This window comes from Antennarius striatus, chromosome 2 (genome assembly GCF_040054535.1).
Source record: "Antennarius striatus isolate MH-2024 chromosome 2, ASM4005453v1, whole genome shotgun sequence".
Lineage (NCBI taxonomy): Eukaryota > Metazoa > Chordata > Actinopteri > Lophiiformes > Antennariidae > Antennarius > Antennarius striatus.
In genome coordinates, this window is record NC_090777.1 from 5,730,316 (window position 1) to 5,744,965 (window position 14,650).

General features: G+C 40.2%; 1 protein-coding gene across 2 annotated transcripts; it reads right to left on the reverse strand.

Annotated features, from left to right (window-relative positions):
* Positions 1–1,393: 1,393 nt before the first annotated feature.
* Positions 1,394–13,981, reverse strand: sdcbp2 (syndecan binding protein (syntenin) 2). Of its 2 annotated transcripts, XM_068334618.1 has the most exons (10): positions 13,834–13,963; positions 13,051–13,127; positions 11,647–11,698; positions 9,804–9,900; positions 7,053–7,153; positions 6,531–6,695; positions 5,491–5,666; positions 4,460–4,631; positions 3,807–3,898; positions 1,394–2,804 (listed from the first exon to the last, which is right to left on the reverse strand). In XM_068334618.1, the coding sequence occupies exons 3-10, from the start codon at positions 11,695–11,697 to the stop codon at positions 2,750–2,752; spliced, it is 909 nt and encodes a 302-aa protein (XP_068190719.1). In that variant the 5' UTR covers position 11,698; positions 13,051–13,127; positions 13,834–13,963; the 3' UTR covers positions 1,394–2,749. The 2 variants fall into 2 exon arrangements, with proteins under 2 accessions (XP_068190719.1, XP_068190709.1); XM_068334608.1 differs by lacking the exon at positions 13,051–13,127 and having other exon boundaries at positions 13,834–13,981.
* Positions 13,982–14,650: the final 669 nt, after the last annotated feature.

The window sequence follows — 14,650 nt, forward strand, 5'->3', positions numbered from 1 at the left end:
TTCCCAAAGGTTCCTGAATGCAAAAGTCTTATAGCTGCTCTGCCATTGGCTATTACCTAGCATCCTGGCATCCCATTGGCTAAGAGTGACCTCCTCGTAGCCATTAGAGCCAGTAGAGGTCCCTCACCAGGTGTCTAGCGTCCTCGTCATTCGGCCCTCAACCCATGATGTGTTCTGATAGTTTTACATAAATATATTAACTTTTAGAGTATTCACTATGGACCCCAAGAAAGTGACGGAGAAAAGAGGAAAAGAAAAGACGAAGAAAAATGTTTTTTTCCCAATACAAACAAAGCAAGAGATAATAGAAAAGCATGAAAAAGGGATGCATTTGGTTGACCTCGCCAAAGAATATGGCCGTAATGCATTTACAATTGCCACATTATTAAAACAAAAGGAAGATTAGGAGTTTAAGGTGGTTCGAGAAGTTCAAAAGGACTGTAATTCACTCTGTTGTTCATGGTGAGACAAGAGCGCATGAACCAAAGATGGCAAAAAACAATGAGGACAGCTGTTAAAAGGTAAATGACCATCGATTTTATTCTTTACTCTATTCTTTGTTTTTTACATTATGCACAACTCTCATTTGTGTAATAATCTAATTGTAACATGTATTTGTTACATGTTTTGATGCATTTTTATGCTTTATAAAACATTTGTCTGAATTTTGGGGGGCTTGGAACGGATTAGGGCATTTGCATGGAAAACATGTCTCTACTTATTTACTTACAAAATTTCTTCCAGAACCAATTAATTTTGTAAGTAGAGGTACCACTGTATTTGTGTCATCTTATGTACTATACATACTATTCTAAATATAGTATGTGAGTTTTATTACTCTCATCATACATATTTTTTAGTTTCCTATAGTATATACGATATAGTTCTATACACTCACTATATATGGAAATAAATATCAATACCACTATTCACCATTTTGCACCTGCATCAATGGAAATACAACTCCAGACCAGCAGGTGGCAGTACTCAAAGCCACCATCACCTTTGTCACAACTAGTCTTCCACCACTTGGTGTCTGGAGAGTTTACATGAAAAACATTTTAACCCTGTTTACTTCATGTTCTCATCTGGATTTTTAATCAATAAACCTAAAGACACAACACAACAAGTAAATGCATAAATCAGTACTGTGACAAGTTGCCACCTTCTACAACATTCCAGTGTACTGTGACTTCATATACACACTGGACTGGAGCCCACTGTGGGCGTGCTTACACCGAAGTCACTTTCTTTACTTACCTCTCTTTTTGTGCCCTGATTTGTTTTTAGGTCAACAACCAGCCAATCATTTCTCTCACAGCTCTATTAACACTAACATTCTCACGTGACTGAAAGGAGACATGGGTTTCAAAATGAAAAAAAAAAAAAAAAGTGTGAACAGAAAGACTTTTATTGGTTTGACAATATTATCTTGGTTACATTCGCACATAAACTATTTGATTTCTGTATAATCTTTTCCAGAATGACAGTGACGATTATCGGATTGCATACAAAGAAAGGAAGAACGTGCATCATCCAACCATGAACAGCAATAAAGGATCAACTTTATATAACAAGTAGAAAGTCATAATTATACTACACTATAACATAGCTCTGCTCTGTGGCACTGTGCTCAGAGTCAACAGAAGAAATATTAGTGATAGACATCCTCTCAGAGCAGAGGAGGATGGTCACTAGAGAAACCTATTGTGTTAAAGGCTTTCAATTTAAGATGATGATACTTAGCATCAAATTCAAGCAGTTTCCTATAGTTAACACACAGGTTTGCTTTCAGGAGGTCTCTCATCAACATGAGGCACAAAAAAAACACAAAAATAAAAAAGTTTACTGCTGAAATGATTACAGGAAAGACGACCTTTTGACAAGGTAGTGGAAAGTGCACTTAATGGGTCTGCCCGGCAAAGACCCTGTCCAAATGCAGACCTTATCCAATTAACACTTCTCGACTTGACTACAGCGAGCTGAACATGGTTGTAGATGGGTCAATATTCCAGCCTCATTGGGCAACTACTACTACCAGCTACTGCAGCCCTAACACTTGACACTGAAATTTGCACTCTGTTCCTTGAACGTACAAATTCTCAACACCAGTCTCATTGTGACAGCAGATGTGATGCATCAGGATCCAGAACAATAAAACAAAAAAATTATCCAAATGCCAATACATTTCAGTACCACTGTACGGTACAAGTTTAAACCAATCTTTGTTTTCCTAAATAACTGTAAACTTGAACCTGTCAGCAAACTTTTTTCAGATCTTAATTCAGCTGATTATTTCTGCATCAAGGGCCAAATTCACAAGCTGGGAGCACAGTAGGGCAGTAATGACTGCTGGCTTTTACAGCATTCTGACAACACAAAGCAACATGTGTCTATGATTCATCTCTACAGGGATAAGTAAGATCTGGTCTAAAGACATTGTGTATGGATTAAAAAAAGTTTTAAAAAGATGTGCTGTCCTTGATCTGGAATACATCAGGAAAATATTTAGTTATTAGGCTATCAGCTAGTACAGAGCGCTGGACATGTCAGCACAGATGATGAAAGGGTAATGCATATACTGACGAACAGAAACGAAAGATTAGGATTATGTTATTATGAGAAATTATTGTGACACATAAGGTGTTTTGGTATGAAGACAGAGGAATAGAGATGGGTAAGGAAAAACGAGAGAGAAACGGGTCTGTATTGAAGATATCCTGATGGTTTACAGTCCTCTTCATAGTCCTCACACCTCAGGGACAGAGTGGTCCATGGCTGAGCGCAGGAGACCAGTAGACATCCTGAAGTAAAAGAACAACAATGCATCAGGAAGAGTGTCGCACAAAAATTAGGTTAAACTACATTATCTGGTTCGGTTGGTCTGCAACAGGGAATAACTAAAAGCTTTTAGGCCCAATCCCAGTTACTCTTTTTAACCCTAACCCCTAGTTGTTGATGGCCCCTCACCTGTGCCCCTAAAAACAGGTAAGAGCGGTTGCAAATGAAATTCTCTAGGACTCTGGATACACCATGTTATCAGCAGATAAGTTATTATACAGTGGAACAGTCTGGTCACTCAACCCTTCAGCAGCTCAGTATTAGATTTCCGCTCTGCTAGAAATCAGTCTAGACTGTTTATTGCCCAAAACTGCAAGCTAAGCATGTGTCGTGGAAAGAAATTTACTCTCACATCTGGGTAAGAGGCAAATCTATTCTCACTAATCATTGTTATTTTCTTGTTTGTTCCTTTTTTCTAAAAATAAAGTCAGTAACTGCCAAAGTCTGGACTGTGAGATCAGTCGACTTAATGCACACACAGAATACACACCTAAGTCACGCTTATTAAGGAAAAATGCCCTTTTAAACTCTACTGTTCTTTGTAACTCCATCTGTATAAACTGAAACCATCATCTTTGCTGCACAACAATGAGACCATGAGAAACTGTACAAGTAAAGTGGCCACAGTCACAACAACTGACACTAAAACTTAACACGAGACTTATACAATGCCGATAAGAGCAGAGTGTTACTAAGAGGTCTAAACCACCAACCACGACTCACTGGTAGTAGAGACTGAACAATTAAACCCAGATTGAACAGACACTTTCACACAGGTGGGCCAGTGTTGAACCACACTGAGGAGTGTGACTGAGAGGGGGGTTGTCAAGACAAAATCTATTTCATTCATTTCATACTCTTTTATTTAAAATTTGAGTTTGAATTTGATTACACATGAGAAAAAAAACATTCCGCGAAACAGACAGACCAAATAAAAAGTTCACACAAACAAGCCGCTGTCGTACCTCTTTATCATGTGCTCATAGATGAACTTTGGCATGACGGTGATGGTCATGGCAGAGGGAGACGTGGTCAGAATGTCCTTGATCTGAGAATCCTAAAATTTTCATAAAGAGAGTGATGATAATGAGGATGATGATGCGAGGATCTCACAAGACTACTGAACTGCAAGCTAGCAAAGCGACTATTGAACCCAAAACAATTTAAAATCCTTCATCACAGGGTAGTTTGAAAGCTACGGCAAGTTATACTTCTTTCTAAAGAGATTTTGTGGTTGGAGCTTGCACTCACTCACAAATGGTGAAAGTTGATTCATTGTAATTAGTCACAAAATATCAAAAATGTGTCACAGATACTTTTACCTCTTCTGATCTTTACCTTATGAAATCATCAATGTTCGCTCGTTTGTAATATGGAATTAGATGGTATTACTTAAAACATTATCACTGAGATGACTTCACCACACTGTGTACAAGGCACTGGCTGAGATCGCACAACACCTGATAATCTCATGGAGAGAGAAAATGAAATTTGAATATTGAACACATTCTAGGACATTTTGTTTATTTCATTGTTTACATTTTAGTGATGTTTAACTGATCTCCATTAGTGACTAAACTTTGATAAAATGACTTGGATTCAGAAACAAGAGCCTGACCTTGAGTCCAATAACATTTTGTCCGTTGATTTCACAGATGTAATGTTCAACCAGCAGACCGTTGCGGGCAGCAGAGCCATCCTTGGCCAGCGAGGTGATTTTGCCAGACTTGTAGATGAAGCCCACATGGCCAGTGCTGTCTTTGTGCATGGTGATGGTGCGCTGAAATGGCCTGAAGACAAAGAAGGAAAATTTTAATTACCTTCTAAGTAAAAGATATGAACTTGTGAAGTTCCATGAAATTCTTTGCTTCAAAGTCAAAGTGAAAATCGGGGAATAAAGACGTTAACATAATGAAGTGACCAGCAGAGGTCACCAATCACTTTTATTCAGATGACAGAACATGTCTTTGTTTAAAATTAAAGGAAGCTATAAAATAATTAAAAATTAATGACTTTTTACATCAACATTATGCGTGTATGTCAGCTCGTCAAGAAGCAGAAGGTCAAAGCAAAATGCATTTAGTCCACCGACTAAACAACCTGAGCCTTTGAGAAAGACTCCATCTGGATCATTAGAGACATGATGATGAAACTACAACTAGCTGTTTGCACAGTTTACAAACAGATGCTAAGGAGTTGGAGTTGGAATGAACAATCAAGTTTATAGAAGGAACATTTTGAACCTTGGGCCTGATGCACTTGCACAAAGTAACAAACTTGTTCCAAGACAAAAAAAATAAATGGATGGATGGATGATTGACTGGCTGCAAAGTGTCCGTAGGTGTGAGTGTGTGTGTGTTTGTGTCTCTGTGTGACTCCGCGGCGCGTTGGCGTCACGCCCAGAGTTTCCCCCGCCCCAGTCAAAGCGGTAGAAGATGAATAAATGAATGGATGGATAGATAAATAAATACACAATACATGTGTCTACAGAAAGACTGAATGCTGCTGCTTGATTTTGAATTGCCTTCTGAAGTTTAGCAAAGATGGCTAACCTTACTGCTTCAAAATGTATCTATGTTTGCAGTATTTGCAGCGGTAGACTTAGACCAGTGGTGAGTGCTGTTGGAATCACATGCTTTAAATCCTCACCTATCCCTGACCACCAGCTCAATGCGCGTTTCAGCTGCAGCCTTCAGGGCTTTGTGCGACTTGTCTGCACTCCAGCCGGCACAGTTTTGTCCATTGATCTGCAGGACCTGATCCCCAAAACGCAGCCCAGCCAAAGCAGCGGGTGAGTTCGCCTGCACCAGCTGGACGAACACTCCCTGTATGAGAAAACATTCAAAGTTAGCCCCAGGACTGGGTGAACAGAAGCGGAAACAAAAGAGCAATTCAAAGAGGCAAGAAGTAAGGCTAAACTGATCTCACCAGAGACAGAAGAATTCACTTCAACCTTCAAAACTATTTTTACGGTTAGTACAACTTAAGATCCATGGAATATGATCAAATCATTTTGATTGATTGCTATTAGTAGAAAACTAAAAGGAACACAAAAAATACATTTTAAACCTGCTTAGTTTTGTTACATAAATAGGTGATAGATTATAACAAATTATATACATGTTATATAACTGAAACATGTTAGCACCAGCAGTGAAGGAAGATTTACATCCTTCACGTAAAGCAGGTGTAGCTTGTTGAGTGGACAGACAATGATGAAGATGTCACCGATGATGAACAGATTTCTATAATCTGTTCTATATAAATATTAAATGGAAATTACTTTTTTACGGTAGTGTACCTCCTGCACTTGTAGGGTGTATCTTTACAGCCAGTTCCAATCAATTCCTCTCCTTAAAGTCTCAAAAACTGAAAAAGAGGTGATGATTTATGACCGAAGATGTTTTGCTTCAATCTTTGAAATGACTGAAATTATTCATTTAGATCCCCACTGGAACCCAGCACCAAGACTGTTGCATTGTGGTCAGCTAAATGCTGCTGCCTCATGAGGTTTGAAGTGCTGGAATGAAAAATGAGCTCCAACTTTTTTGCTCAGCTGGGAGTGCCAGGTTTTAAACTTGCCTTTTAATGTAAAGAACTGGAGCGCCACAGGATTACAGTAAAATGACAAAAGATATCAGTAACTGGGTGGGAGAGTCTTTGACAAACAGTCTGTATTGTTTACTCACATTGTCAATGGCTCTGAGGCGGAGTCCCACCTTCCCATCTTGGTCCTTACACAGGATGAGCTCTCGCAGCCCTGGACGGATCTCTGCTCGCCTGATGCCAACATCAGCCCCCGTCACGGGCTGCACCATCCCCCCAACACCATAGTTGACGGGCACTGCCACTTGCTGGGGAATAACAGAAGGAACAAGAGGTGAAATTAAGTGACATGTTAGAAGAAGAAAATATTAAAGCTGTTTGTTGCATTGCAATTCAGCGCACGATTAAAAAGAAATGGTGTCATATGTGGACAGTTCAGCGTCTGCCTCCAGCAGAGAAATGGGATGCTTTAGGCATGCTTGAAGAAGTTATTCATCCTGAGGATGCAGGCTATGCTAACACTAACCCATGTCAGATGGACTGCTGCCAGTTTGTCAGAAAATCAAGTTCAACATGAACATGACAATAGCAGTCAGTGTCACTGGTTCAATGTTATCCTGGTGGAGTGCTCCTTTAGCAAAACATCCCTAGAACACACTACTTACACTGTCTGCCACTGGCATCAGAGCCAGGTTCTTCTGAACTTCATCACTGTTGAGGGCCAAACCCATGTAGTCTCCCAGCTCCTCCAGGTTTGGGTACAAGCCTGGGGAAGTGCAAAGAGAGATTATGATTTTAAAAGAAGAAATATACGAAATGTACGAAAGGAAATGTAAATGTAAGAAATGTACATTTTCATATTAAACATGTTTATATTTTTATCTTTTTCTTTTTTTTTTTTTCGTATAGAGAAATCATTACAATAACCCTGTACTGTAAACTTCAAATTTGCATGGACAGACAACTTTTCACAATTTTTAACAAAATGCAGTAAAAACTGTAAGTAACACAAACAGAAGAACATCTACAGGCCCAGGAACGTATCAGCAACTGGATTATTATTAATGCTATTTATTAGTATTACTGAAGCTTATAAAGCACAAGAAATGAAGAGGAAACTACAGAAAATGTAAAAAAAAAAAAAAAAAAAAAAGGGGGGAAACCTATATTTATGTATAAATTTTAAAATGGAATTAGCATTCCACAATAACTCATCTTTAATGCAGCAGCACTTCAACTGAAGGCATACAAAGGCCACAGAGGACCAGACATAACAATGTGATGCTGATAATACTTAAGCATTAGTGCTACACAGAAATTTATATTCTTTTAGATAGAGACTAAGGCTTGTAAAGAACATTATCTACTTGCAGTGATGTTTAATAGATGGTAAAGAATGTAAATCGGCGCAGGTGTTACAGCAGGTTTTAGATGAGAAAAATGTAATATGTGAGCACTGCCGCAGTAACGTACAGTAATACTGCCACAGGGAGGCACCACAGTGGGGGAGGAGGCACGGCAAAGTGTTTGTCTTGCAGTAGTTGTGGTTGTGTGCACCAACAACCACCAGGCGGCGCATGTGAGTAGACTGTCATACTGCACCCTCTCCTGCTGTGTGTGTGCGTGTGTCTCTGTGTTAATTTTACAACACATAGACTCTAATCCCTTGTCTTCAGCTTGTGTGTTTGATTATTAATGATTAGTTACAAATCAATGATCAGCTGCTAAAACCGTAATGCTTCAAATAAAATATCACCCTTCCAGATCTCACATGTTTTGATGGTGCGACCACTGCAGCTCATGGAGTTAAGTCTCAAGTCAACTCTGTCTGAGTGACTCACTTCAAGCTTCACACACAAACACACTCACTGTGAAGACCGGTCACGATGGAGTGACAAACACCAACACGTTGTTGACGTAACAAAGGAAGAGTTGTGGCATAGAAAACAACATTTATAATTTATAAATAGGTAAAATGTCCCTAAATATTTAATCTGTACACCTCCACACATCTTTTCTGAAAACATCTCATGATATACCTTATCACAAATGTCCTACTCCTCTTCATGTGCTGCACAACCTGTCATTCTATTTCATACATGCCTCCACATACACCACCAAAAAAAAATCATTACTCTTGAGGGTTATATCGCTTACACAATGCATGTATGCATATTTTTGTGCATGCTCTGGCCCATAAGTATGAAACATGATTTAGTGTCAAAAAAATCCCCATTGTGGGTTATTTAAGTATAATTATTTAAAAAGTTAAATTGTACTTATTATATTACATTGCACTACTAATTCCACACCAAGGTAGTACAAAGGTTCACAAATTTAAGATAATTATATAGGTAATAAATAATAAAGGTCACATTTCTGAGGCCTCGTAAAAAATGTGGTGCGGTCCAGCGATTATGTCATTACGGCCACTCCCTCCCAGCGCCTGCTCCATTTCTCTGCTCCATATAAGGGTGGCAGGCTCCTCCCATCTCTCTGTCTTCCACCCCTGTGTCTCCCCCCACTCTCCTTTCGTAATCAGCTCTTCCTCCTCCTCACTCTTTATCCCATCATGCCAGTCAAAGTCAGTCTCCATGGTGACTGCAGAAGTGAAAATAAAAGACTAAAAGCCTGCCGAACTTTGCATGTGAACAGAAAAGAGACACTGGGAACAGTTTTGTCATTTCTAAAGGACCTCACTGTTAAACCTTTGTGGAGGCCTTCCTCCTCTACGTTTCCCCCTCTCTCACTATGGCTGACCGCAGACTTCATGTCTACATTCACTGACTCAGAAAAAAAGGAGAAACACAAGAAAGAAACAAAAAAAGTAGTATTGTTTCGCTAATACTAAACAAGGCAGTCAGGGACTGCAACAGGATAGGTCAGGGTACCCTGAAAGTAATACCTGACAAGTGCATAGCTTTGACCATAGGTCAGAGCTAGTGCATATGTACAGTAGATCAAAGCACTAGCTTTGACATATGATCTTACTCACACTGGCCTTTATCTTATCCGGTTCTTGAGTGCACAAAAGTTGAAATTTCACCTTGACCTACTTTTCTCAAGCTCAAGGTCATCATCTCATTTTTATTCCCTTTGCCACCCGAGTAATCTGCTTTTTGTTCCATCTTTCTAGCTGCAACAGTTGTGAAGATATTTGGTGGACATACAACAGAATGGACAAACACACAAACATTGACAATTACAATACATCACCGCTTTGAAGCGGGATGTAACAAGTTCTGTACACTTGTTCTCACAGAATCACGGCTCAGGTGACCAAACCCGTATCAGCAGACAGACGTCCAGACACCAGACGGGACGGGCCGTCTCTCTGTTACAGAACGGATGGTGCTTCTGAGCGTAGACGAGTTCAAACAATGATAGAATGATAAAATAATGACTGAACAACTCACTTGATCCTGACATCCCAGCAGGAACAGCCTGAGGCTGGTAGGTTCCCTCGGTGATGGCTGGCATTGGGGTGGTACTCTGGGCATATTGGGACTGGGCCTGAAAAAAACAAAAACATAAATAAATAAATAGTTTCATTCTTTGTGCATGTTTAATCTCCCTGTCTTTTGTTGTGGTTGCCCAATTTATAGTTTGGATTCTTTTTTTTTCTTTTTGCAGACACATTTTGTAAACAAACTATCAGTAACCACAAGATCATTTTAGAATCCACCATATATGACAAAAAACAATAGTAAAAATTACCACAGGCTCCTGTACAGTTGTGTAGCATTCAGTTCACAGCAGCTGGAAATATACCTAAAAATTATGTACCGTAACTAGCATTCCCTTTTTCTGCGCTTTCCTCTTGATTTTGTGTAAAAGCATCACTTCAGTTGTGGAAAAACACAACAACAAATATGTTACCACAGCAGCACTGCTTTAAAGCAGGGCAGCTCGGCACCATTTGCAGCGTGAAGTTTGCCTCTGTCACAGAAGAGAAAAATTACAAGTCTTTCTAAAACACAAGAATTCCATTAACTTTCTAGAGGGGAATGTTCTTGCTCACCATTCTAGAAAAAAAATCAACCACAACATTAAAAACACCTAGAATTCTGCTGACAATCTGAGATTCTGCACATTCTTCTTGGTATTGCTAAATATGTCTCCCAGTACATCAGCAGTGTTCTACCAACAACCACAGGAAATGTCACAAAAATGAAAAACAGATATTTGTTTGTATCACGCTTGTATCACGCAAATGCTTGACAGAACAAACACAGTAAACCAGTTAAACTATTCATTTATCATTAAACGCTTCATCCGCTGTGGTGGGTCGCGGGGGTCAGAAAACTAGAATATACAAAACATGAGTGATTCTGGAAAAAATGGGACTCACAACTTTTTTTGGATCAGATTAAAATTCAGATCATGATTCTCTGGGGTGACTTGTATCCTCCAAATTGAAATACATAAAGCAGATTTACATGTGAGAATCAAGCCTGCTGTATAATGTGATAGGAGGTTTAATCCGTTCTGTGACTGAGCTCGTAAGTCAAACAAATTTTCCTCATTTAAAATAACTATAATCATTTTAATCCGTTACAGCCTTGTAAAAAAGTCCCAAACCCCCCAAATTTAAAAAAAACAACAACATATTTTTATCAGCCAATATAAATGCGGACTTTACCTGTGTATAATTGATTACATATTATTTACGTAAAAAATGATTAAGTATGAAAGAAATGCAAAAGTCAAAAGAACATATGAGCTACGTCTTCACTTCCTGAACGCGAACGAGATCCTGTGTCAGCTGATGCTGTATCCATCCACCAACACAACACGTGGTCAAATGCGAGATGCTGTCTCAGCTGATGTATCTATCCACAGACAAGCGGTGGCGTCCAGAAGCATGATTCGCATGTTGGATTTTCTCTCATGTCAAACAGAAATACGGACAGAGCGACGGCTCGTATCATTAAAAAAATCCTATGTCGAGCAGCTTGTATCTCAAAGTACAACTGTACTACATGCAGAAGTACACGGCCAAAGTCATATTTTACATCAGGGGAGTTGCAGGAAGTGCAGACACACACAAGTGAGGTCTTTCCAAGGTTACGTTCTTGCCTAGAGACGCTCAGCAGTTTATGAAAATTTGGCACAGATGGATTTCCCTGAGTGTACTTAATGTACACTATTGACAGAAATCATGAGGCGCTCAAAGTACTAAACGGCACACAGTTTGGTTCCCAGCCCCCGATAACAGGGCTACGTCTCACCACAGCAGTCTAAAATCAACACACTTGCCTTGATAAATTTGTCGACCTTGAGGTCCTCCAGGGACGGATACAGGGACATCCTGAGGGCAGAAAAACAGAGTTCAGTCAAGAAGGACCTTAAAAAGGGAAGAACAGTTGTGTAGGTAACACAAAGGGCAGACAAGCTTCACAAGGACACTGGATGCGATAAACTCACATTACAGTAATGCCATTCATTACATCTGAATTTTATTCATCCATTAAGCTGCGCCGTCCATTAACATCAAACCAAATGACTTCCTGAGAGGAGGAATTGACTCTGTACTGCAGTGCATTGTTGAAGTGGACCAAGAACATCAACACAACTGTTTATCTAACTAACAAGAGAAGGCAAACACATGATATGTGGGTGTGAAATATTCCTTAAAATCTCTTTTTAACTGGTGGAAGCAGTCAAGCATTCCTCTCAGCAGATGCTGCACAAATCAGCCCTAAGCACCAGAGAAATGGGAAACATTTGTTGTGTTCAGGCTGCATCACAAGCACATTAGTTTGGAGACAGAAGGGTCACTTGCCAAGAACTGTTCGTTGATTTATCAGTGATCAGTCGATTTGACAGAAGTAAATTTAAACAGCTCTTAACTTTTTTGAGGCATTACCTCAGTTTGCTCATTTTACTTAATTATGATATTGTAGTCACCTAAAAACATCCTATTGATTATTAGTTTGTACCCAAAAATGCTGTGGATGAGAGAAAATTTAACAGCTGAGAAAATGCGGTCACATTATTTTGGCATCACAGACAGTGAAACATGACCCAGCTCAACCAGGCTGACTGAACCATTCCCAAATCCATTCGTTTTTTTATTTGTACAGCCCTAAAAGGAAGGAAAAATGTCAAAACAATATCTTGAACAGTAATCTGAAATCAAATCCGTCCAAAATACCAGTAATAAAAGCAGAAGTTGTACAAATAGCTCAACCATTTCCTTCTAAAACAAAGTAACAACTGTCACAATCAGAAGTCACACCCATATGTTCATTATAAAGGGTGAGGAAAACAAACTATAAACACACAACTAAGGATTCAATTCTAGACACACCATAAAAACCCTGCAACCTACAGACAAGGAAGACAGCAGAATGCCGTCTTCCTAGTGCAGAAACACAGACTAGCCTTCATATTGATTCGGTCCATCACTAAAGCTCCATTACAGCATCACAGAAAAGCAGAACAATCACAAACATGAGACTCCTGACGAATGTCATGTGCACTCAGTGGGGAGATACGTGGTAAACACTCAGTTTAACACTCTCCCAAGTTTCAGTCTCTTAACCAAAGACTGTGTGTCCAGTCACTCCAGCCACCACTCCATTCTGTCCTCAGCACCACAGACAGGGGCACCATTGTGTGTGTGTAGGGGGGGGGGAGACAAAGAGGGCATTTTAATACCTTCTAGTGTTTACTTTTCTGTTGGCTTTGTTTGTCCTCTTTATATTCCTCCCTCACTCAGCTGGCTGAAGCCTTGCCTGGAAAAAAATGAGTGTTTGGCAGCGTTTCAAATGTCACAACCAAACCCTGAAGTCAAAGAAAGAGGACGTTTGTAGAAAACGAAACAAGAAGCTGAGTCGATTTTTAGTAACTCCTTCATGGCAGCTCTAGACACGTTTGGACAAGCTAACTACACCTGCGTGGAGCGAACTGGTTTCACACCAGAATGTGGTCTGATTCCGGTCCAAAGTACCCAGCTGGAAAGGGACATAGGTGGAGGCCCGACCTACACCCCCTCTCCTCTCATTGATAATACATAGTATACATAGTATACATAGTATACATAGATTACACGGTATACTACACTTTCTGCGCTCACGTTCCATTACTACTTAAATGGGCCGTCACTATCAGTACAGACTCTGTCACACCGTTACAGATGTCTGCCTAAGCTAACAGGAGCCACTGCTGCCCGTCATATGACTGCTACATCCAGACACCGTCAATCCTCATGATCGGTTGGTTAGATTAACCACTAACCAACTAACCCACACGGGTCCGGTTCACGTTAAAGCTGGCACAGAGGCACGTAAACAGAGTAACCGAAGAATTTCTGACGTACAGTTTTTGTTAGAAAAAAAAACACACAGCTAATACACCAAAGCGCTAATAGTGACGTTAGCCTGATGGAGGCTAGAGCTAGCCGCCGCTACCGCCACTCGGGCTCCCGAACCGCCGTCTCACCTCGTAGCTTTAGTTGTGGGTCCGTTCAGACAGCCGCCTCGGTCGCTTCTTTGTGTTTGTTAGTCTCTTTCCGTCGCCTTCGCAGCACCGAGGGGGATTTCTGGAAAGTGATGTCACTGTTTGCTTCCTGGCCACGCAAACACGTCAATCAACGTCGACGTCATAACCACGCCTCCAGTTGGTCACGTGTGCTATGACTCAAAGTGAAACTGACAGATAGATGGATAGATGGATAGATGGATAGATGGATAGATGGATGGATGGATGGATGGATGGATGGATGGATGGATGGATGGATGGATGGATGGATGGATGGATGGATGGATGGACGGGCAAAGGGCAGGGTACACCCTGGATGCATCGCCAGCACATTAGGGGGCCACATGAAAGATGAAAAACCACTCGCACACACACTCCCACCTACAGACTATTTGGAGTGATTAATTCAGCTAAATTACATATTTTTGAAAGTAGGAGGAAGTCAGAGAACCTGGAAAGAACCCACACATACATGAGAAGAATATACAAACTTTGCACAGAAAGTAATCAAACCAAGAACCTTCTTACTATGAGGAAAAAATGGTAGCCACTGCACCACTGTGCTGCCCACAATGAGTTCATATTTTTTTTAAAATTCGGGGTGAACTCCAGACACCTGACAGTTACCTTCTACTTTAGTCTTCCGAAGTAGATCGAAGTCGTTAACCCTAACCCTAACCCCAGACTGCAAAAATCAATGACTAACAGCCATGAACACACCATGATGGCCGAAGATGCTTTTATAAATGTTTGGCAGTGATCTGCATTCTTAAACACA